Source organism: Gymnoscopelus braueri, assembly GCF_963280865.1.
Source record: "Gymnoscopelus braueri genome assembly, chromosome: 24".
NCBI classification, from domain to species: domain Eukaryota; kingdom Metazoa; phylum Chordata; class Actinopteri; order Myctophiformes; family Myctophidae; genus Gymnoscopelus; species Gymnoscopelus braueri.
This window is the reverse complement of record NC_137626.1, coordinates 26,256,384-26,281,366: the sequence shown is the minus strand read 5'-3', so window position 1 is coordinate 26,281,366 and position 24,983 is coordinate 26,256,384. Positions and strand designations below refer to the sequence as shown.

The window sequence follows — 24,983 nt, the reverse complement described above, 5'->3', positions numbered from 1 at the left end:
AAGCCCAAAATCGCTTATAATAAGCTTACATGGCAACACTGATTTTGTTTGGAGTGCAGCAAAAAGACACGTTGATATCAGTTATTTTCCCCCGAAACAACGATTTAAATCATAAATACATGGAAACATCAGCAATAAGACATGGAATGATGCGAATAAACAATTATTATGCACACTATTACAAAGTTACTGTACTATTTGTTGTTGAGGGTGTGTAGGCTACTTATTCACACGTGTTAGAATCCATGTTTCTAGCTTTCACTTTTACATTTCACCCCATGTTGTAATATTAATTATAATTTAGTGAATATGTAATGTATAAATATATAGCCAATTCAATCGTTTGTCATAATCTATAGTTTACAGTTTTCGATGGGGGCACACATCTCGGCTCAACACTGTTCCAGCAAGTTGCATTGATTTTAGTCAGTGTTGCCAGATTTTGTGAGAAATAAGCAACCAGGTCTAGGAAAACAAGCCCAAAAGAAGCAATTCGGGCACTAGGCCATTATGAGCACTTTAAACCTAAATATACTGTATACATTGAAAATAGCCTATCGGCAAGCTTACACAGTGTTGTGAGCTTGTAGATCTGCTATTTTCACGTTTGGCTCTATCACAAAACATTTTCAGATGGGGGTTAAGGACAAGTAAATACTGTTTTGGGGGTCCATAACATAAAATATTATAACCACTGATTTAAAAATAAAATAAAATTGTGAAGCAAGCCCAAATAACAAACTACACTCTAGAAACAAGCCCTAAAAACCGCAACCCGCAACTACCAACCAATATTTACAAGCAACTTCACAGTAAAATGAGCTTAAAGTCGCTTATAATAAGCAGACATGGCAAGACTGGAACTGATACATTGATTTTAATCTCTCTCTGCTCTCAGGGTCAATTGTTCTTTCTACTTCAAAATTGGAGCTTGCAGACATGGCGATCGCTGCTCCAGGTTGCACAACAAGCCAACATTCAGTCAGGTGAGTTTCACAACATTACTCTTGCAAACGTACCTTTGGGGGGAAAAAGACAGAAAAATTATTGTTCTTTTGTGAAATAATTTGACCACTGATGATGTACTGCTTGAGCTTTATATTTTATTTAAATGTATTTGTCTCAAGAATGATTTGTATAACAATGTTTCTGTTAAATGTTGTGTTAAATGTACTGAAAGTGGCACTTTTACATTATCTCAACATTTAAACATGATTTTAAACCACGGCTGTATGACATTGACATATAGCCTTGTTTTAGCCTGAACCCAACTGACTACAGTTCTGTGTTTCTAGAAAACATAAACAAGGTTATTGCTGTTGTCTTTTGTACATATTTGTTTTTGTCCTCTTTCATTGAAGTCTCACTTCTAACACAGGAGGAGGTGGTTTACTGTTGTAGCAGTTGAGAAAATTCATGCTGTTCAGGAGAAAATCACTTTCTTTGGAGATATTGTTTCGTTATCGACTGCCCCACAAATGCCTACGAAACGCAGAAGCTCACTTACAAATACCCTCTTAATGGACCAATAACCAACATAAACAACATGTAATGTTGCATACATTACATATACATTGCATACGTTTTGTTTTTTTTTGACCCAAAGCAAGACCAAGGAGATATGATTTTTCGAAGATCTAGACTCCTATCCACTTCCTTGTTCCATTCTGTATCTCGGCTCCTGAGTACTTTTTTTTTTTCAATGAAAAATCTCTGGCAGTGGGCAAACGTGGCCAGAAATAATTCAGGCAGTGAATGAGTTAAGTGGACCACAGATAACCAGAGTGCTGGATCACGTGTCTGTAAGCAAGACATTTGTAAAGTTATGCAGATGTTGCACTGGTGTAAGACTCGGGCACGGGGACGCAGCCAATATGACACAGACAGAACAAGTGGTGAGCTCGATTTTCATCCAGCAGCCCTTTCTGACGGTGTGTGTTTCTATTCTTCCCTCTGCAGACTGTTGAATGTTGATTCAAAACATCTAACGTAATCCCCAAAACAGTGCACAGACGACCGATGTCTCTCGCTGTAAGTCCAAAGATTTGTTAGCATATGGAGTGTAGAAGTCCACTCCACCTCCCCTCCCCGCTTTTTTTTACCCGACTCCCCCTCCTCGGTTCTAAAATGTAGATCATCTAACAAGCTGACGAAGCAACTCAGGCCGTTTGGCACAAGTTCCAAATTTACGTTACCGTGTACACAAAAGACTTCCCCCTTACCCCCCAAATATCTCAAAGCAAACATCCTAGGCTAGTCCTCATAATGGCCCCAGGATGGATTTGCCCTCGCATAGTGTTTGTGTGGCCGAAGCTCTGTGAGTTAACGGCATCAGGCAAATAATACCAATCTAAAAGTCACAATAACCATGTAGTCCATGAAACAAAATTTGTGAACCCCTGGTGGCCGCGACCAGTATTCATGTCGTACTGGTGGGCGTAAATAGTATCACTTGAACAGGGCGTGAACAATGCTAGTTGTGTGTAGCCTGTCACACAGGTAGGTTTAAGATGGGCCGTGGAGTCTCGCATTGTCTGTCTGATTCACTGAATGTGGCATCTTTTTTACTCTGTTGCGCTGACGCTTGACTTCCGTTTCCAAACAGGGATCTTAGAATTGGCCAGACTCCTCACCTTTGGAGCCCAGACTTAAGACATCTATTAAGCCATCAATTAGAAAAGAAAGCTGTCAAACCATTTTTTTTTAAATTGGTTGTGGATTTGGGGTTTCATGTGACCAATGGGTATTATTAGTCTATGGTTCTTAACCAATAGAATAGAATGTAATACATTCTACAATTGTCTCATTAGGTAACAGCAAGAGCTGCATGCATCTGTATAGAGTCTATGCGTGTGACATCATCGTACCCGGAAGTTATGCGGGAACGCCTACTGAGTGGCAACAAAAATACTTTCTGGCCTTAACAGCCAATACATCCAAACAGAAAAGTCCTTTCTGATTGTATTAAACAACGTTAAACTCCCCAACATGGCAGCTGTACGGAAAGCTTGAATTATCCTCTTTCTATCTGCAAAGTTTTTGTTTCATAAAAATCCACCATAGACATATGAGCTACTTTCTGTCAATACATTAAATAAAGTGTCATACTTTGGAAGCGCTCGTTTTCAATGACCCAACGTCCTGCTGCCTCCTGCATTATGTGACATTTAGAAACAGGTGGTATGCAGGACCGTTGAGTGACTTTCCAACAAGCGCTTCCAAACTCCATGCTGCTTAATGTTTTGCCACTCAGTCTAGATGAGGGGGGGGCGTGTCCCGGTGGAAAGGTGACGCATGTGCATACTCTATTGCAGACAGTTAATTAATTGAATTAGCATAAGGTCATATAAACCTGACTCAGTCAACTACTGTTGATACCAGACCATTCATTTAAACCACTTGATGGCTGTAAAGGATTATTATTGTTTTCCACAAAAAGTTCCTCTTGGGTCAGATCACAAAAGGTCATATAATAAGTCTACTCGGAGGTGAAGGAATGGCCTTTCTCTTTCAGCATTTGTGCACTGCTTATTATTTTGTTTTCATCAGCCGACACTCACTTAGTTGACACGCAGGACCTGGCATTACTAAAGGACCACATTTCAAAGACCAGCTCATTGATTGATTGATTTGAACTTTTTTCTTTTAATATCTAATTACAATTTCTTCCCCTCCCTCTAAACTCCATTGTGTTTTGTTTGATTTGTGTCACATAAGTCTTTGTTTTGTATTTCAGACCATTGCCCTCTTGAACATTTACCGTAACCCTCAAAACTCTGCCCAGTCTGCCGATGGTTTACACTGTAAGTTGTCCCTTCATATACTTGACCCTGCGGCATTGACTGCACTGAATTACAGTCAAAATTCATTTATACTTTGTCCACAAAAATGACATATTTTCAACTAGAGTTTAGAAACATCTTCCTTTTAACTGATTCACTGCCAATCACGTAGATCTACGCGAACCTATTTAAAGCCGCCACGTGCCAATCGCGTAGATCTACGTGAACTGATCTACGCTTTTTTTTTTAAATATTTTTTTTCCCAATTTGACCCAAAGACCAAGGAGATATGATTTGTCAAAGATCTAGACTCCTATCCACTTCCTTGTTAACTTAAAACTTAAAAATTCTGTATCTCGGCTCCTGAGTACTTTATTTTTTTCAATGAAAAACTCTGGCACTGGCTAAAAAAATATGAAAATACCTCTGGCAGTTAATGGGTTAATTTTCCCAACCCCACTTCCCTGGATAAAACTATTGTCTTTCTATTTCTATGTCTTTTCAATTTTTGTATATTTTATAAAGTAGATACTTATTAAAGTTTAGTTGGCCACATTTGGTTTGTTGAAAGAAAAGTATCGGTTAAATACCCAAGCTTTGGCTCATTCACCTCATTCTTGGAGTCTTTGTTGATGTAGAACAGATGTGATAGGCTTATGAAGAAGGCTCATTTACGTATTCTCAATGCATGCTTGTGTGTTACAGTGACTTCAATTTGATTTTTGTTCAACTGCAAAATACATGCAATCACGTAAACAGCCTTTTTCACGACAAAAGTTGGCCTATAAATAGTTAAAGCTTAATTATAATTTAGTTATTAATCTAATTTATAAGCTTGAACAATTTAAACTGACTTGTCCAAGCTAAAAGGTTAACTGCTTTCACCCTGGTATCCCTATTTGCCTCAAATTTTTCATAAAATGTTCAGAAATGGCAGCTCTACCAAGCATCACACAGCATCGTGGCAGATCTACCAAGCATCACACAGCAAGACAGCATCATGGCATGTTATGAGCTTGTAGATCGGCTATTTTTTTAAAACCTTTGAATATTTTTAACTCATCTTCATATAATTGGTCCTCACTAATGCTCATGATAATATGGTACCATTTCTGTCCACTTGGTTTGTGTCTCAGAGGAGGGCTGTGGACATTTCCGAAACCCGCTTACCAGTGACATCATCGATGTGGAATCCAAGATAATAGAAACTGCAGGATTTCTATTCCTGGAAAGTTGGCATGCTATAATGGAAGCCATTGTTATTGCTATATTATTATTATTAATAATGTGTTTTTTAATCTTGTTTGGAGAAAAGAAAATTGCCTAACGATGATGTCACTGGTAGGCTGGTTTCTGAAGTGTCCACAGCCCTCCTATGAGACACAAACCAAGTAGGAATAAAAATACAATTTTATCATTCGACTATTCGTGAGGACCAATTATATAATGAAGATGGGTTGAAAATGGATGAAGTTCTCCTTTAAGTAGTAAAGGTCAGTGAATAAAACCCTAGCAGCAAATATGTTAAGGTCAGTGAGTTAAACCCTAGCAGCAAAGATGTTAAATTGGGGGTGGGCCTAGTTTCAATGCCACATCATTGTAGTAAATTCAGTTGATGTCATCGTGGTCTCTATGGGAGGGGGATGATGTGATGATACTATGCACTAGCCTGCAGACATTATTGAAAACACAATGTATATCTGCTCTATGCATGCCTCATTCAAATGTGTTGCACCTGTAGCTTTCCAGAAAGACAAAAATAAGTTGTGATATTACTAATGTAACAGTCACAGCTACGTTTTGTCTCTGGAAAGTTAGTGTAATTCAAATGTTTGAAGTATTTTCTCTTACTAGCTGAACCAGGGTTGAAAATCAACACCAGCCACCAGCCTAATGTTGTAAATTGTATCTGTGGCTGCTAAATCAATCTACCAGCCACATTTACTAAACAACCATAGGTCATAGACCTACAACTGGAGGCCCTGTGCTATTCGTACAAATCTAGTTGACTAGTAAAAAAGTGAATAGCATCTTGCAGGTTAGCAAGTTAACTTGTGGTTGATTTTCTGCCCTGGGTGCTGTTCATCTGGCAGAGCTTTGATTAGAGGTGTTGACATGCGTTGCAGGTGCCGTCAGTGATGTCGAGATGCAAGAGCATTACGACGAGTTCTTCGAGGTGAGTGACCTTTTGTGTTTTTGATTTGTCTGTGGTATCCAGACATCGTGCCACACATTATTTTGTCTGTGCATGTCTAGCCTCGATCTCCAGACTTTTATTGTTTAGTTTTGCTAAAAAATAAAAGCCTGGAGGAACGCGTCAGTGTACCCGGTATAGGAAGTGTTTCATTTCCCCAACCAACCAGAGTGCAGTGGGCGTCGCTCGTAATGTTGTGTTAACGGGGCGTGGGTTGGCGGACAGATCGGTGAACCAACGGGATCAGGCGCAGTCTCTCTGCGCCTCTATACACCCGCCCCTCTATTAGTGCTGCACGATTAATCGAAAAAAGATCGTGATCTCGATTCAGACACCTATGCGATCTCGATTTTCACTTTTTTCGATTTTCACTTTTTTCAATTAAAAATTATTATTTTTGTATTTTTTTTTTTTTTGCTTAATATTTTTATATTTACAAAATAATTGTGTGAGAATCGTGATCTCAATTCTTATGGAGGAAAATCGTGATTCTCATTTTAGCAAGAATCGTGCAGCCCTACCCTCTATACACGAAATCAGGAGCGTTGGTGCAGCCTAGTGTATGTCTAACCCTGCCCCTCCCCTAGTTGGGCAGCTGGAACACTGGCATTGCCAGTGTTGACCAAAGCCCTGATGATGCAAGAATCCTGTATTGGTTTAAGAGTGATAATTTACCAAGCAGGACATTGCAATTTATTGACAGCCAGTACCCTTTGAGTCACATGAATTCTGAATTCTAAGGTTTTCTACCCGGGTCTGGAAAAGAAAAGAAAACTTGGTTCTGTGTCTTCTTGCTGAAGGACACTTTGACACTAAACTAGGGGAAGCCAGGGGGAGAGTGCTCCAGTAAAGCGGCAAACTGCAAGATTTATGTCCCTCAGATTTCAATCCCAGGTCTCCTGTGAGGGACACTACATTGCTGGAATGCCAAGATGGAATGCCTGCTTGGGGAGGGAAGATATTGTGCTTTGGTCTTAAGGCAGTGCTACTTGTCAACCAGTAGGTGTCCTACCAAATCACAATGTCTACATTTCTCAATGGAAGAGTAGGGAGACCACCTACAATCACTGCAGATGTGTTGGTTATATTGTATTAACATATACTACCATACCGATTGGTTAATGTATTTTTTTGTGACCCAATTTTTATTAAAAGCTTTTCAAGCGGAAGAGACATTACATTGTACTGAAGTCATGTATGCATAGACAAACCGTTCAAACACAATCCCACAACAAATTAAAGAAGTGCATCTTTTCAGTGCATAGATTGTCTGTCAGTTGTCATTAACTCATGCAATCTGTAGTTTGCCTGCTTACAATAGTATCTGTCTGTTCCTCTGACCTGGCGGTCCGCTTATACTTAACCCACCCACCCTCAGAAAAGAAAACCATGATATACATATGTCTATAACAGAGTATTTTAAAAATAAAAATAAAGACTAAAACAAATCATAAATAACTGGATACCCTCTGAACCTGCTTTATTTTAAGAAAAAAGAGAAGAAAAACACATTCAATTTGCTCAAGCAGTGCAGATTGGGTCAATGTTTCATTCATAAAAATAAGCCCTGGATTGCAGCTTTCAAACCCTTCATTTACATTAGGTCCTATTCTGAGTTCTCTGGACCCTCATCATTGCACAAGCATAATAACTTGCTTTTAGACATGTCCTGGGATTTTATTTATGTAGCTTGATCTCTACTTCCTCCTCACAGGAAGTGTTCACAGAGATGGAGGAGAAATATGGTGAGGTGGAGGAGATGAACGTCTGCGACAACCTGGGTGACCACTTAGTGGGCAACGTCTACGTTAAGGTTGGTGTTGGAACTAGAATGGTGCATTTTGAACGTACCGGTATGCCCTTTGTTATACGGCCATAAATCCAAAGTCACAAAAGTTGTTGAAATAGAAGTATGTGACTTTCTTAAAATGTTCCATTGAAATTTGTAGCCGATTTGACCTGTGCATCCACATTTTGCAACTCGTGGGGTTTGTTGAAAAAGTATTAATTATTGTGCATAGCCTTGGTAAATGTACACAGTATAAGCTGGAAACTGTTTGCATTCTGTATGTTTATAACACTGTCCGTGTGTGTAGTTCCGCAGAGAGGAGGATGCAGAGAAGGCAGTCATGGACCTGAACAATCGCTGGTTCAACGGCCAGCCGATTCACTCAGAGCTCTCACCCGTCACTGACTTCAGGGAAGCCTGTTGCCGCCAGTATGAGATGGGGTGAGTGTTGTTTTTTCTACACCACCTCTGGTAGGTTCTTAAGAACATCATAGAATCAATCTTGCAACAGCCAATTTCTGTCAATCAAAAAGCAGTTTGTCCTTTAGCGAGGCATATCATGATCTCATGTCTAAATCTCGCTAGCATGAATCGCTTAGTGATTTTCCACTGGACTGGCTATTATCTGTTCTGTGACTGCAGTAGGAATAATTCAGTCCCGTGGGAGATGTGGTTTGTTCTCTTCAGTTGCTCAGGTCACGCCTGATATGTAGGTCAGAAAGCGCACGTGCCACGTGGCTGCAGGTGAACTTTTCTCACCAGGTTTAAACACAAACACCAGACCAGATAGTTTGTTTGGTTATGTATTTGAACTGATAAAACGTCCTGCGTAAAAGATCAGAAAGAAAATGAGGAAAATATACATTTGAGCGGTTTGATTTTCTAAATGCACTTCAAAACTCCTCAAATGAATCGGTGCTATGCATACTTGACTCTGTACATGTGTGTATGAGTGGTACATATACCTTAGTTTGGGTCCCAGAGATGTGGCCTAATGCATATCAAACTCGGGTGTCCTTGAAATTATCACTGCTGTATACTGATAGTGCTTGACAATAACATCCTTCTGTCTTGTATGGACATTTGTCTATCCATCTTACCTTTGACTGTATTGATTGACCAACAATCTAATGTAAATGTTCATTCACAGAGAGTGCACCCGAGGCGGCTTCTGTAACTTCATGCACCTCAAACCTATTTCCCGGGAACTCCGCAGGGAGTTGTATGGACGTCGCAGGAAAAGGTAAGTGGCTCCTGGAAGTGAATCTGTCTTTTAAAACGTTCTTGTGCTCTCTGTCCATCTCCTGTTTGATATTGTACATGTGTGTTGCATGCGAAGCCCTTTTTAGCTATGCAATATTGAAAACTTGAACATAACATGATTTGCCATTTTAATAGAATAATATACTTTTGCAGAACGATTGATAGCACCAAGTTAAAACCATTTCAGTCATCTTAAAGAGTTAACGAGCTAACTTTAATTATTTGACTTTAAAAAAAAAAAGATTCCTGTTAAAAGACTGGACCTTTCCTTATTTTGTTGAATGATTAACATGACACAATAATCTTTACTTTTTGCCTCCTAATGCTATGTTTAGCATTTCGTCTTCCATCAGACACCGCTCTCGCTCTCGTTCCCGTGAACGTCGCTCACGATCCAGGGACCGTGGACGAGGCGGAGGAGGAGGTGGTGGTGGTGGTGGAGGAGGAGGTGGTGGTGGTGGCGGCGGAGCAGGAGCAGGAGCCGGCGGCGGTGGCGGCGGACGGGACCGTGAGAGGAGGAGGTCAAGGGACCGAGAACGTTCCGGAAGATTCTGAAACCTAGCCAAAATTGATCCAGTGTCCTACCAGTCCCCCCTGCCTTTCCTTTAACCTAGGAGTGATAAAAGAATTTGGTGAATTGTTCAGTGTTGTTTTCTTTTGACCCTGTACCCTCTCCCCTTTTTTTAAGACAAACTTGTGTCGCTTTTGGAATAAAAGCAAATTTGTTACTCTGCATTGGGTCCTTTTTGAGTGCAATTGGATGGCATGCCGTTTGCAAAGTAACGCCTCTCAAAATGACTGAGACCTGACGAATGTGTTTTCTAGTGCTAATCATGTGACAGTTTAGACTGCCATCTCGTCATACTATGTTTTTGTTTTTTTTCTTTTGTGCATGTTTTTATATACAGTACTTCGATTAACTGATCTCTACAATTCTTAAAAGCCATTAAAGCCTATGGAATATTGGATTATTATTATTATTTACGATGAAAATTGTTGATTTAACTTTTAAATGCCTTATTGGATATGTTTTAATGTAAATTAACTCTTACTTTTAACCACTTAAACCCCATCATCGGTATTGTGGGGAAAGCTTTCGCTGAAAATAGCAGATCGACAAGCTCTAAAATGAAAAATGGAAAAGACTGGTATTGAGCCCTGAGGGACTCCAGTCAGTTACCCATATGGGGTTGAAGTGGTTAACGTTTATGCATTTGTTTTCCCCAAAACGACATCAATGCAACGTTTTGATTGGTTGAGGAGGACTAATGGACGCCCTCGCTTCAGCCAATGAGACCACTGTCCATTGAGTGCGCTGTAAAAACTCAGGACACGTTATAAGTTGCCACATTTTCTAGACATCGTTATTCCACCGTTTGGGAACATTAGCGTCTATTGATAGGTGAGTGGCGATCCTTAAGTTTAGGGCTGTCACGATGATGTTTTACGTGATGATTAATTGTCACACAAATATTTGTGATTAATTATCTAATTGTTTCGTTGAACACTGGGACATGGATAAAAATTACACTTCTGTTTAGGCTTTTAGGCTTTTAAGTTACACAGGGCAGATATTACAAATAACCTAAATATACAAAGAAATGACTGACATATTTAACATTTTTGTACTTTAAAAAAAAAAGACTAGTGGAAATAGACGATCTACAAGCTCACAATGCAAGGTGTTGTGAGCTTGTAGATCTACTTCCACTTTTCTTCCGAAATGAAACCATTATGAGTATGAATGCTAAATAATAGCGATTAGACGATTATGTAATAATTGTGACAGACCTAGTTAAATTATTAAATTGTTTTTAAAAATGGTCATTTAAGTCAATTAAAAGCATCCTGATTTTGACGAGAATGCAGAGAATTCATCCATTTTAACCAAATTGTGCCATTTCTAAAAGCGAGGATTTTACAAATTATGTTGCTCTGCTATCCATAGAAACATCGAATTGTTTTAGTTTTAACAAGTTTGCACTTGTCTTGATAACTCTTTCGCCCATCCAGTCTTAATCATTGTATGTTGGTGAATTAATTGCTATTTGGTAGGAATAAAGGGCATTTTTAAAGCGAAAACCAATACAGTACAACTTAATTAAGGTATAAAATATATAGTCCAGTATCAAGTTCAGATGTTATGCATAGCAGGGTAAAGAAACAAGTAATACTGTATAAGTAGTCTTATAGTCTATATACTGTCGGTGATTTGGTAATATTTTTTTTTATTAAATGATTTCCCAGATTGGTGTTTTGGTGATTGTTATTTTTAAAGAACAAGCCGGCCACCCCTCCCGTTCGCAATGGTGGAAAAAGTACTCTTTTGTTTTTACTTAAGTAAAAGTATAAATACTCTATTACAAGTAAACGTCTGGAAGTATTAAAGTATTGGTATCACAATGTAGGTAAAGTAGCCTACCATAAGTAGAAAGTACTCATTATGCAGAGGGTTTGGGTTAGGCAAGTTTTTAAATGCATACAAATATTTTCAAATGGCCGAAATGTATATAGGGTTGAAGTGGTTAATGTTTGTTTTGTAATAATTCAAATCTACAAAGTAACTTTTGTAACTAAAGTTTTCAAATAATTGTGGAGTAAAAGTACAATATTTTCCTCTGAGATGTAGTGGTGTAGAAGTTAAAGTACTTAAAATTGGAAATACTCCAGTAAATGTGAAAATGCATCAAAATGGTACAGTACTTGAGTAAATGTACTTAGTTACTTTACACCACTGCCCGTTCGTTCCCATGGGTTTGCAGAGGTTTGCTTTTCCGTGCGGATTCCTGCTGTTCATAATTTCACCAGCTATTTGTTATGGATGGATGAATGAATATCTATTGTCCACAACGCTGAGGCTGTTGCTGTACATACATAGCCAGTGGTGTAAAGTAACCAAGTACTGTACTTAAGTGCACTTTTGAGGATTTTTTTGTTTACTGGAGTGTTTACATTTTTGTACTTTTACTCCACTACTTGTAGATTTGGATTATTATTACAAAACATTCATTAGCCACTTCAGCCCTATGTTTAGGACTACTTAGGCTATTTTCGAAGCATTTTTATACATTTGGAAACTTGTGGAATGGGACATTTTGCATAATGAGAACTTTTACTTTCAGTACTTACGTTGTGCTATTGGTATTTTTACTCAAGTACAAAATGTGAGTACTTTTTTCCACCACTGTACATACTGTAGCCTACTACATGGCATAGGCTCTATGCATTGATTGTTGTCCATACATTGATTGATTGATTGAAGAAGACTTTATGAACAGTTTGCAAAAAAAAAGGCATGGTGGCACAGATTTACACAAAATAATGCTAAAAGGACAACCAAATAATAAGCCCAGGGCTTGTTTCCATTGAGGTTCTGTGTATTCAATTAATCGAGACATTTAAAGGGATATTTCACTTTCAAATAAAATAAACATTAAAAAAATAAATGAAAAAAGTAATGGAAAAATCACAGTCCCCTCACGCATTAGAATGTCCTTCTAATGCGTGAGGGGGCCGTGATTACTTTTTTCATTCACTTTTTTATATAGGTATATTTTTTATGTTTATTTTATTTGAAAGTTAAATATTCCTTTAAAGACAAACAATAATATGCAAAAACATCATATGTACGAGTACAAATAAAAAAGAAAGATATGTACAGTAAACAGTTGAGGGGTGGGGGGGGTCATTTCCTGTGATAAGCTTAGACTTTTAGCTTTTTACAGGGGCCAGTTACAAATTGCAGCCACCTGTAAGTGCTCTTTTAGAGCGGTTTTGAAGGAGTCACACTTTTTTATGACTGTTGGTAGGGCATTCCACATTTTGGTGGCATAACAGTAGAACGAATTTGATCCAATTTTTGTGCCAAAACTGGGTTCAGTGAGATCAGTGATGTTGTGACTGTGTGTGTCTTTTACACTATTGAAGTAGTCTGACAGGTACATGGGTGTCTTTGTGGTGTAGTGTATCTTGTAGACCAGGCCCATTGCAAGTTGTCCTCTACCCTGAGCCATCCCACCCTAGCATAATGAGCAGGGGTCTGCAGTTTAGTTTTTTAATGCCTTTGAGGTGCTAAAGTACCACGAGGTGCATGCATAAAGTGGACACGTAAGCCGTAAATAAAGTACGGCTTTGTGTGTACATAAAGTACCACGAGGTGCATGCATAAAGTGGACACGTAAGCCGTAAATAAAGTACGGCTTTGTGTGTACATAAAGTACCACGAGGTGCATAAATTACATTGCAAGATCAATGGGTTTGGTGTTCTGTTTACAGAATATTTTATATATAATTTTTTTAACCATAAAGGTGGTGACAGATGGCACTTATGAGCCGTGAATGTTTGGCCTGGCCCTATGTCACGAGTGTGAGAGTGACAGTCTGTCACTCTCTGAGTCTGTCACTGAGTCTGAATAAATAAAATATTTTTTTTGTTGAGATCCAGGTGTTGAAACGTATTTAAACTCATGGGTCTCTACCAAGTTAAGTGTTTCTTTATTCATTTATAACTGAGAGTGTGACTAGAAAAGTGTGCTCCTCGGAGCACTCCGAGCACACATGGGTAGGCAACCCGGTTTGACATGGGTAGGCAACCCGCCAAACCGGGTTGCCTACCCAAAGTACCCATGGCCCGCAAACTTTGGTCACAGCTACTTGGAATGGTAGTCTTGTGCACAGTTTTCACGTCGAACTGTAACCATGTTTGTGGACAGTGGACCTTTACGGCTTACGTGTCCACATGGTTACATTTGTTAAGAGTTAAATGAACACAGAGGACTTTTTTCTGCACTACCATATTTAGCCTACACTCTATTCCCTTGAGGATCATATTGCCTCCTTTGACCCTTATGAGGGACCTCACACTCCACCCATATTGCTACAGAAGTTGTACCCAACTGTAACCATACAGCACAAGATCAGTTGTAGGTTACTGTACATGGTAATATTTATATACCTTTACAAACCCTTTCTTTCCACACACTAAACTGTGAGCACAAGAAAGCAAATGTGACCCAATCATACAAACTTTGTTATTTGTGTGTATTTCAAAGAGGGCCGAGTGAGGGGCCCATTTGAGCAGCTGCCACTAAGTGTACACTGCATTAGTGAAGGAAGGGTAGTCTGAGTCACAGAGGGTGTCATGATGGAGCCTTTGCCTAGGGAGACGAAAACAATATCGGTTAACTATTAATAGGTTGAGTGACGTTGAGGTCAAGGTCACTGAGGGTGCGGGCAGACATATGGACAGAGTCTAAGTATGTCGTCAACAACAGTTATTACTAGTATTTACCGCCATGTTCTTGGAAACTGGCCTTGTCAGTCATTCAGATTTCAATCGGAAGTAACAAGAACCTAGTTTTTATTTACTGTGCCGCAAAATATATATTTCAGTTTATTTCAGTCGAAAGGATTTTTAATTTGACATCTTTGAATTAAAAGTTACTCAAATGTTAGTGGGCAGTTTGTTACATCTCACAATAAACATTGCACACTTTGCGGTGCTTTGAAGGTGCTGTGTGCATGGGTCCTACTTCTAAATATTACATGTGTAGTGTGCAGTATATGTAACAACATAGTTAACTGTGGTATAAAGTGAAATAAGCCAACATTCCATTTACTTTTTTGACTGATAGAGAATAGCAGCAGAGATACTCTTATCCGCCTTTTTGTTTTGCCCAAATCACATTTTATAACCGTTGTCCGTCTGAAGTGTGGTGTGAGCAGTAGGGCAGTGGTCAAGGACTCAGGGTGGGAGTGGAGTGTGTGTACACAACGTGGTCTGAGCACTGCCTAGATGGCCTCAGATGACTGTAACACTTCAGGTTTGTTGATTTGCCCATAGAAATGATAAAACAGATGTTTAAAGGAGAAACTTGCACACGTGAGACAAAAACACGAAAAGTTCTGCTGATAAATTGATTCTTTTTTTAGGGAGTGCAACAGTATAGACACGTGGATTGTGGAATGATTGATCACAGACGTGATAAAAATTTCTGATAAAACGTTTATCAGAAATATTTGGTGCCAACTGCCAATCAATATCTGTGAGGAAAAGTTGGTTTGATTAGTTTATTAGTCTGATGGTTACAGGTCTATTTGTACACTCACAGAGTAAACACTGTATTTTGCAGTGTGTTTTGCTACGTGACATTGAATGACACCAGACTGTAAAAGCTTGTGCTTCTTTCACGAGGTCAAAACAGTTGACCATTCACCTCTGCCTGTGCCCAGGTGAGCCATGCCTGCTGCCCCCCCCTCCAAAGAAGCCGGCGTCAAGGGCCCCGTGTGCCCTCACGGCAAGCTGAGGGAGAGCGTGCTCCCTCTGAAAGGGCTGGACAAGCTGACTGACTTGGAGGAGAGCGAAGAGGCAGATGGACCCATTCAGCTCAACGGAGCCGCTGGGGAGAGGAAGTGGATCCGCCCTGACCTGCCCAGCCGCTGTACATGGAGGCTGGGGGGGCCAAACACTGGCTCCCCCCACTCTCAGCCACCCAAGTAAGAGAAGATTAACATTAGCCACCAGCCAAATGTCAGTACATTTCAGCAGGTAGCAGGCAAGACTGTCCATTCCACCAGCCACATTGGCAAGTAGCTAGCCAATCATTTCAATGGTTTTATTCCTGATGGCTAGCAAATCATTGAAAGCTATTGCATTTTTAGATGGCATGTGGCCTTAAAAGGAACGTTGCAATATTATTCATATTTATGTACAAACATTTCACACGTACAATTGTACATCTCAATGTAGATTATTAAACAAACAAAACAAGTAAATAAATGTTTACAAATCCCTATGTGAGGGGGACACATAGGGGTAATATCCTTATGACAATAAATCAATCTGAAAGCTACAATACCTGCAGTATGTGGCTTGAAACTTACAGGATGATCTACTCTTCTTCACAGACCTCCTGCAACAAACATTCTTCCCAACATCCTGCGTAGAATTGGAGATACTCCTTTGGTACGCATCAACAAGATTCCCCAAGCCTTTGGCCTCAAATGTGAAATATGTAAGTTACTTACTGACTTGACCCTGTATAAGATAGTCTGACAAAGAAACTCTAGAGGGGAAATAAATAAGCCATTATGTAAATAAAGATAGTGGGGGAAGACGGTGTTCCAGCAGAGAGTCATACATTTGGGAGTCAGTGAGGTGGGATTTTGATGACTTGTTTCTAGTCAATATTTCAAAAATGAATAAGGGAATCTCTTTTCTTTTCAGAATTGATTGATTGAATACTTTATTAGACAGAAACGTAACAGCACGAGGTACAGTCAGACATTTGAGCTAAAAGGACTTGTTTCCATTGTGGTCCTATGTATTCAATTCATCAGCATAAAACTCCAAAATACAATATCATCAACAAATATAAAACACATGTACAGAGTAGAAAAAAAGGGGGAAAAGAGAAAAACTGTAGGCAGTGAATGCCAACACCTTTCACTTGTATACGAATGGTTTTAAGCACAAATCTTAAAATTGTAACAAAATATTCTGTATGGGGCATCTGGGCAGCGTACCACCACAGATACCCAGGTTCAATTCCTGTCTGCAGTGCATCCAGCTTAGCTGGATGCTCCAACAAACACAATTGGCAGTGTTCACAGGTGGGAAGCATCCAGTGGTGTAAAGTATCTAAGTACATTTACTCAAGTACTGTACTTAAGTACAATTTTGAGGTACTTTTACTTTACTGGAGTATTTCCAGTTTTCAGTACTTTTACTTTTACTCCACTACATCTCAGAGGCACATATTGTACTTTTACTCCAATACAATAATTTGAAAACTTTAGTTACTAGTTACTTTCCAGATATAAATTATTACATTATAAAACATACATTAACCACTTTAGCCCTATTTTATACCAATGCTATTTGAAAATAGCCGATCTACATGCTCACAACGCGTCGCATCGCGACGCGTTGTGAGCTTGTAGATGTAGATTGTAGCTTGTAGCTTGTAGATTTTCAAATATTTTTGTACTTTTACTTTTGGTACTTTAAGTACATTTTGATGCCAATACTTTTGTACTTTTACTCAAGTAAATCTTTAATTCTGGACTTTTACTTGTAATGGAGTATTTCTATATTGCAGTATTGATACTTTTACTTAAGTAAGGAATTTGAGTACTTTTTCCACCACTGGAAGCATCTGATGGATCATGTCCTTGTCACTGCACTACTCCTACTGGTTGGTTAGGGTGGCTGTTAAGGATTAAGGTCCTTTCACACTGGGAGCGTTTATTTTTTAAATATTTATTTGATTAACTTGCATTAATTCAAACAGCTGTTTGTGTCATGAGTCCACCCACACAGTACGCGAATATTATGTGGCGATAAAGCTATAGTTATTTATTTTCAAAAGAAGATTTTTCATTACGAATAAAAACCAACCTGTATGAATGACGCATTACCAAAGGAATAGTTCGATGTGAAATATTTCCGATGCATTTTCTGATCTTTTTTTGGTTAAACAACCAATAAAATCATTTTGTATTCTTCTGTGTGTGCAGTGGCCAAATGTGAGTACTTTAATGCTGGCGGCAGTGTAAAAGACAGAATCAGTCTAAGGATGGTGGAGGATGCTGAGAGAGCCGGTTTACTGAAACCTGGAGACACCATTATAGAGCCCACGTCAGGAAACACAGGTGATAAACTGTTTGTATAGGCGAATAGAAAGGTGATTGTGTGAAGACGTCTGTAAATCCACAGCACACTCTGTTCGTTTTAGGTATTGGATTGGCTCTGGCTGCGGCTGTGAAAGGCTATCGCTGTATCATTGTCATGCCTGAGAAAATGAGTATGGAGAAGGTGAGTTCTCCACCAAGGCTACAATACCCATTAATGATCTTTTAAATCAAACATGACTTTTTTTTCCCTTCTGCACTGTAATAAAATGTTCTTATCTTTCTATTTTGTTTTAACTTCCTATTTTTTTTTTATTGTATTTAAATGTACTTTTATAATTTATTTATTTTGTGTCTTAATGATCAGTCTTAATGCATAATGTTTTGTGTAAAGCACTTTGCATTGCCTTGTTGTTGAAATGTGCCATACCAATACACTTGCCTTGCCTCACCTTGCGTAAAGAAACCTGTTGTCTTCTGGACCCTTAAACTCTGCAACAGAAAGGTTATCTGAAAACGTGTGTGCAACAAGTGGAGCCTATTTTAGGTTTTATGGTTTAGTAGGAAACCTAGGAATCAGTTATTTTAACAGACAACCTTTGATTTCTGTTTGTTTGTTTTATCCTTGCACAGGTTGATGTCTTGAGAGCCCTCGGAGCTGAGATTGTCCGAACCCCCACCAGCGCTCGTTTTGATTCGCCTGAGTCTCATGTGGGCGTGGCCTGGCGACTGAAGAATGAAATACCCAACTCACACATCTTGGACCAGTATCGTAACCCAAGCAACCCCCTGGCGCACTATGACACCACGGCTGAAGAGATTCTGGAGCAGTGTGATGGTGAGAATGAGTTTTTTATGATAGGAGGTAGTGGTTAGTGTTCGTTGTCTCTCTGGATGGAACCACACAGCGTGGCTTTCACTCATTAGACTGATTAGACTCAATTATAGTCAATTTAGACTCAATTGGAGTCTAAAGGTCCACACATACAGCAAACATTGGTGTTGGCAGGTGTCTTTGGTTATAAGTAGTGGTACCACTGCCACAAGATATTTTTTGGTCACAAACAAAGAATAACGTTAATAGAGGAATAACGTGTTCTTCAATACATGTGAGTGCTGATTTAATGTCAATAGACAATTGTGATCCCAGTGTGAAAGAAATTAAAATTAAATAAATTCAGAGTAAAACGCTGCTCACACTAACATCTATTGTTCTCTGCCTCTGGACTGTGACCTTGACCTTTGACCTTTACATCACTCTTTTAAAAATCTAAAAGACAGTGATGTATTGCATTTACTGGAGGTAGCTACACAATGTGAGCTAACGCAAATGTACCTACCCTTTTACCCTCCAAACCCAGGTAAAGTGGACATGCTGGTGGCAAGTGCTGGCACAGGGGGTACAATCACTGGAATCGCCCGAAAATTGAAGGAAAGATGCCCCAACATAAAGGTTTGAAATGTAAACGGAAAGCAATACCCAGTAACCAAGACAAGGTTTTAAAGAGGAGAGAGTACAGTATGTTTGAAGTTGGTTGGCAGCCAGTCTTATCTATCAATGCATAAATCAGTAGACTAGGAAGGGCAAGACCGTAGTATCTTTTTAATTTCTCATCATGATGTGATGTGTGCAAAGGGACATGGGATTATGGGAATTGAAGTCCTGACTATGTAACTCTTTTCTATGATATATCATTGTTGAGCAATGGTTGTGTGTTGTGTCCAGATTATTGGTGTGGACCCTGAGGGCTCCATCCTGGCTGAACCTGAGGAGCTGAACAGAACCGATCAAACCCAGTATGAAGTGGAGGGCATTGGCTATGATTTTGTCCCCACCGTGCTGGACAGATCGGTGAGCGTCAGCCAGGGATGAACAGTATCGACCGAAAAAACATTGCTTCAATGAACACAGTGTGCAAAAGTCTAATCTAAGTCATTTGCTGTCGGGCAGAAATCTCCATATGTTTAACTTTTTGTGTTTTTTCGTGAATTAACTTCCTACTTGATCATACTACAGTGTCACACAAAATGATCAAAAGTAGCAGATCTGTAAGAGACGATGTATAAACAACAACAACAGAAACAACTACTGAATACCGTTGAACTGTTAAACATCTGACATAAAAAGACATTTTTATCATTTCAACCTTGATTAATGGTTATTAGCATACCTTACTGCTACATAACATAATAAGAATAAGGATCTTTCATCCACTGTTGTGATTCTCTAGGTAGTGGACACCTGGTACAAGTCCAACGATGAGGACTCCTTCAACATGTCTCGTATGCTGATAAGAGACGAGGGCCTTCTGTGTGGTACGTACGTTCACATTTTACAAGGCTCAGAGAGTAACCTACACTGCACTTATGTTTTACTACATCTACACAAAGACCTTGCTAATCTCTTAACTTTGTCTCATCAATAACTTTATAATTTTGGTGTGTGTGTGTGTGGTCAGGTGGCAGTTCGGGGACAGCTATGGCAGCAGCTGTGAGAATGGCCGAAGAGCTGAAGGAGGGTCAGCGCTGTGTGGTCATCCTGCCAGACTCCATCCGTAACTACATGTAAGAAACGACAACACAGCCCCTTTCTAATGCAGCTATATAAAAATCACAAGAAGTCATAATGTCAAACAGTAAACAGTCACAGTAAATGTTGGAAAATGGAAAATGACTGGTCAACTGGTCAACCCACTGGGGAGACAAATGGATGAGGACAAAACGACAGACAGAAGGACAGAGCAGAGGTGTCATAATTTTATAGTCATATTATTTTGGATAGTATGATATGATATAGACACAGAGTGACCCCTACTGGCCACTCTAATTATTGCAGAATCTTCTCTTCAGTTGGCACTGGCAGCATTTAGTTTTTAATTCCTTCCTGGCTCCCTGTGTAAATGTAAATAGAATATAGGGTCACGCTAAGCTCTTCGCCCTCTCTGTCTATCTAGGTCCAAGTTTCTGAGTGACAAGTGGATGTTCCAGAAGGGATTTCTAAGGGAGGAGGACATAATGGTGACCAAACCCTGGTGGGTACATCTACATTGATAGTGAGAGTGACTGACGCATATCCTGTTCTTAACCACTTCAACCCTAGTCTCGCGTGGCCAGACTGTTGTCTAACGTCCTTATTCTTGGGCTAACATTCGGCAAAAACAAGTGGTTAAACCCTATACTTAGTTGACCGGATTCCCAAGGGCTCTTTCCAGATTCCCAAGGGCTCTATATTAGGCCCCCTCCCGTTTTCCCCAAAAATAGCAGTTTTCACTGAATGTTAGCCCCAGGATAGGGATGCTAGGGTTCATGTGGTTAATTGTGTCTCCCCCTCAGGTGGTGGAACCTGAAGCTGCAGGGTTTAAGCATGTCGGCCCCCCTCACCGTTCTGCCCACCGTCACCTGTCAGAAGACCATCAAAATCCTCAAGGAGAAAGCCTTCGACCAGGCTCCTGTTGTCGATGTGGCAGGGTGAGAGAGAGGGAGAGGGAGGGGAAGTAATAATGTGAGAAAGTGAAAGAGTGTGAGAGGTTATAAGTGAGAGTAAGAGAGGGATGCGAGAGAAAGGACACTTTTTACTTATCTGGGACACAGTACCAAAATGTGTTGGTAGGTCATGTATTAAGAAGACTGGTGTGTGGTGTGTGCATATGTGTAGGCTGATCCTTGGGATGGTGACCTTAGGAAACATGTTGGCGTCTGTCCTGGCTGGGAAGGTGATGCCATCAGATCCCGTCAGCAAGGTTCTCTACAAGCAATTCAAACAGGTCAGACATTGACCCCTACCACTTCACTGTCGCTGCTGACTGTGAAATCTAATGAAATATGCCTGAGATATAACGTATCAGAGGCTTATTATTGCACCATCTGGGGGGAGAAAACAAATCACACTGCAATTTTGATGAATGCCATACATACTGTAAAGATAACCACCTCCTGCATGTTAATTAACTGCTCAGCCTTAGGGGGCAGGCACACAGAGATCATATATCTGTTCAAAAACAGACTGAGACGACATATTCTTTATGAGATGGATACGTTGTCAGATGTTGGAGAAAATAGAGAGTTGTTTGTCTTTTTACGGAAGGTTGGTTTGCATTTTTACATGGGGCAGCTATTGAATGGTTTCATTTTCCAATTGTGATCAGACATAAAATGAGGGGTGACGTATCCTTAAAACAAACTTCTGTGTTTGTCTGGCCACACCTTAATACATCTACATAGAAAAATCCTCATTGTAAATGTATTACATACTGTATAATTATTGTCTCCGCCAGGCCGAAAGGCATGGCGAGAGAGTATGTTTTGTTGAATCGGTACACAGTATCTCTATAGTCATTAAACGAAACGTGTCTTTCAGATTTTTCATATTCGATCCTGATTGGCTAAAATGTCTTCCAAAGTTTGCAGGAGTGCTCCGTTTTGAACAAAATGCCTCAAATCATGAACACAGCGTGCAATTACCTTGAAATTTTGCACGTACATTTCCACTATGCCAGGAAGAAATGCCAATTGAAAATTTTCAAATCAGCCTCATGGTGGCGCTATAACAGGCCGATTCGTGTTTTTACCTATAACTGCACCGATCTGTGTAAAACTTTGTAAGCGCACTCCCTAGAGGTCAAGGAAAAACCCTTGCCCTGCATATTTCACATCTGCCTTTTATAGCGCCACCAGGTGGCCGACTTATGTAAAACATTTTTTTTCATATTACTCCTTCCGATTTTATCCACATTTCACGCAAATCGGTACACATGATCTCTATAGTCATATGATCAAGACGGATGTGTTTGATTTTTCATATTCCATCCTGATTGGCTAAGATTTACATCTAAAGTTTGCAGTAGTGGCTTGTTTTGAACAAAATGCCGCAAATCATGAACGCAGCATCCGATTGCAGTCAAACTTTGCACGCACATTCACACTATGTTGAGGAGCAAATGCCACCCTTTTAACATTGGCCTGTTATAGCGCCACCAGCAGGTCTAATTTAGCAAAACAATTGTTTTGAACAAAATGCCTCAAATCATGAATGCAGTGTCCGATTGCCGTAGAAGGCCTAAGAAGACATGCCTACCTTTTCATATTGGCCTATTATAGCGCCACCAGGAGGCCACAATAACCTACCTGACCTGGCGGAAACCTGTGCTCCGAGGAGCACTTTTTCTAGTTACATATACTTTTTACACTCACTGAGGATTTACCTGTGTGTTGCTGAAGACGTGATGATCTTCATTCATCTTACCTCCCTCCCCCTCAGATCCGTCTTAACGACCACCTGGGGAAACTGTCCCGCATCCTGGAGACTGACCACTTTGCCTTGGTGGTACATGAGCAGATCCAGTGTATGTACACATGCACACACAACGTAAACACATTCAAAGACACAGTTAGATAACAGAAAGATGAATGAGAAAAGTCTGGAAATAAAATCATTATCGACCCAAATCATTCACAGAGGCTTATTACGGCAGGAAGGACAGGAATGTGTCTATACATCTGCTTCTTTATCCCTCCATCGTACTTATCTTTCTGTGCCTATCGTTCTACCAGACTTGACGGACGGCTCTCCCAGTCTGAAGCAAATGGTGTTTGGCGTGGTGACCGCCATCGACCTGCTCAACTTCGTCACAGCGAGGGAGAAGAGAGAGAGGTTTGTATCCGAGTGTGAGGACTTTTGACCTGTCCAACATAAAACACTAAATAAGCGTATTTGTGCAAGCACACAAACACACATGGAAGTTGTGCCAAAGGTACCATGATGAAAAAAAAACGAAAAAACGTTTTGATTGATCTCTTTTTCCAAGAAATATTTAGATGTTTGATGTCCTGGTGTAAAAGGGATATTTACCTACCGTATGTTACACTGCTTAATTAATTGACGATGTGATGACTCAATGTTGAGCAAATGTTTTCTATTTTCTAACCTTTTTTTTTAGAAAGTCTTACTTTCGTACTAGAGCACTTAGATTCTTAAAAACACTACTGCATTGCTCTTATCTTTTTATTTGAGTGTTAACTCTTCTTTGTCACTTATGCAATAATGCAACATTGGAAATGGGTTGTTTGCTCTGTTATACCAATATTTAGCCTATGACTAATGTAAGAGTGGGAATAATGTATTAATTAATCTCACTTAATTTATTAAGTGAGATTTATTATGTTTGTGATTGATATTATTATTGTAATTATTTTGTTTTATTATTTCAAATAAGTGTTACATAGCTCTATATTCCAATAGTAATCATTGCTATATTGCAAATATGTTTGTTTGGTAACAGGGGTCTCTCCATCTCTCTAGTAAACAGAAAGCAAAATCTGATTTGAATACCAATTTGATCCAATCAGGAGGGAGAACCAATACAGGACACAAGATAAACAAGTGAAATTGCTAGTGTTTAAAAAAAATACAAACAATGAGCAGACAAAATTGGAACTGGAAAACTCTAAAATTGAAGCTCTCCTGATTGGTCAAAATTGAGGACCCACCTGAAAATGTATTTTCTGTTTACTAAAGAGCTGGAGACAGGGAGATCTCTCTCTCTTTTACTGAACAAACACTCTATAACAAACTATCTTTAGCTTTAACTTTCAACAAAATACTTTTAATGAAAGATATCACATACAGTACCTTTAATAAAAATGCCTGTGTATTATAATGAGAGTTAGGTGAGCTAATGCTTATATGCAAGAGGACTAAGACTTATTGGAGGTTAGATTGAAATGAGAGAGGAGGTTAATTGATTTAAAGAGCAGAACAAAACAGAACAGAGTTATTAATATTGGAAAGTCTAGCCAGTATTTTCAAGAAGAGCAATCTGATCTGAGATAAGCTCTGAAAGAATATTATATATTTCTTGATGAAAATCAAGACTTGGAATTTTGCCAATAAATTCAATGTAACTGCACAATGATCTCTGCCATCCTTGAATATGTGAGTTGAAAACTAACATAAGAAATACTAAGAAGTGGAGTTATATTTTGATTACAAGTCAATACAGGCCCTTGGTTATTTTGACATCCTAAGTGGCTTTGGATTTAAGGTCAACAACATATTCAAAAAATATTTGTATGTGTATATTCTCACATTAGTTTTAACAGGAGCCTCATTTTGATGATATGCACTTTGTCCTGAATCGAGCAAATGTAGTGTTGTGTGCAGATGTCTCTCTCAACCATGTTCAGTGCTAGCCTGGTAAACACCCCCTCCGGAAATATCATTTGTATTTGATTAAAATACAAATGAGATTTCCGGAGGGGGGGTTTACCAGGCTAGTTCAGTGCTGCATCAACATGCAAAGAACAAAATGAATTAAAATCTGTGTCT

General features: G+C 39.4%; 2 protein-coding genes across 3 annotated transcripts in view; both read left to right on the top strand.

Annotated features, from left to right (window-relative positions):
• The window catches only part of LOC308080122 (splicing factor U2AF 35 kDa subunit-like), a 10,603-nt gene extending 842 nt beyond the window's left edge, over positions 1 to 9,761 (top strand). The window contains exons 2-8 of one of the 2 annotated variants that reach the window (XM_080421875.1): positions 899 to 986; positions 3,737 to 3,803; positions 5,909 to 5,958; positions 7,691 to 7,789; positions 8,073 to 8,206; positions 8,916 to 9,008; positions 9,382 to 9,761. In XM_080421875.1, the coding sequence (XP_080278001.1) occupies positions 899 to 986; positions 3,737 to 3,803; positions 5,909 to 5,958; positions 7,691 to 7,789; positions 8,073 to 8,206; positions 8,916 to 9,008; positions 9,382 to 9,583 (733 nt within the window). In that variant the 3' untranslated portion in view covers positions 9,584 to 9,761. Of the gene's footprint in view, positions 1 to 898; positions 987 to 3,736; positions 3,804 to 5,908; positions 5,959 to 7,690; positions 7,790 to 8,072; positions 8,207 to 8,915; positions 9,009 to 9,363 lie in introns of both variants that reach the window. The other variant, XM_080421874.1, reaches the window with a different exon arrangement.
• A 528-nt stretch (positions 9,762 to 10,289) lies between these two features.
• cbsa (cystathionine beta-synthase a) lies at positions 10,290 to 23,870 on the top strand. The gene is made up of 15 exons (XM_080421872.1): positions 10,290 to 10,430; positions 15,260 to 15,523; positions 15,935 to 16,041; positions 17,546 to 17,680; positions 17,764 to 17,843; positions 18,293 to 18,497; positions 19,021 to 19,112; positions 19,386 to 19,511; positions 19,891 to 19,975; positions 20,119 to 20,224; positions 20,614 to 20,691; positions 20,993 to 21,127; positions 21,315 to 21,423; positions 22,917 to 23,001; positions 23,210 to 23,870. Exons 2-15 carry the CDS (start codon positions 15,267 to 15,269, stop codon positions 23,335 to 23,337), a joined length of 1,728 nt encoding a protein of 575 aa, XP_080277998.1. The 5' UTR covers positions 10,290 to 10,430; positions 15,260 to 15,266; the 3' UTR covers positions 23,338 to 23,870.
• Positions 23,871 to 24,983: the final 1,113 nt, after the last annotated feature.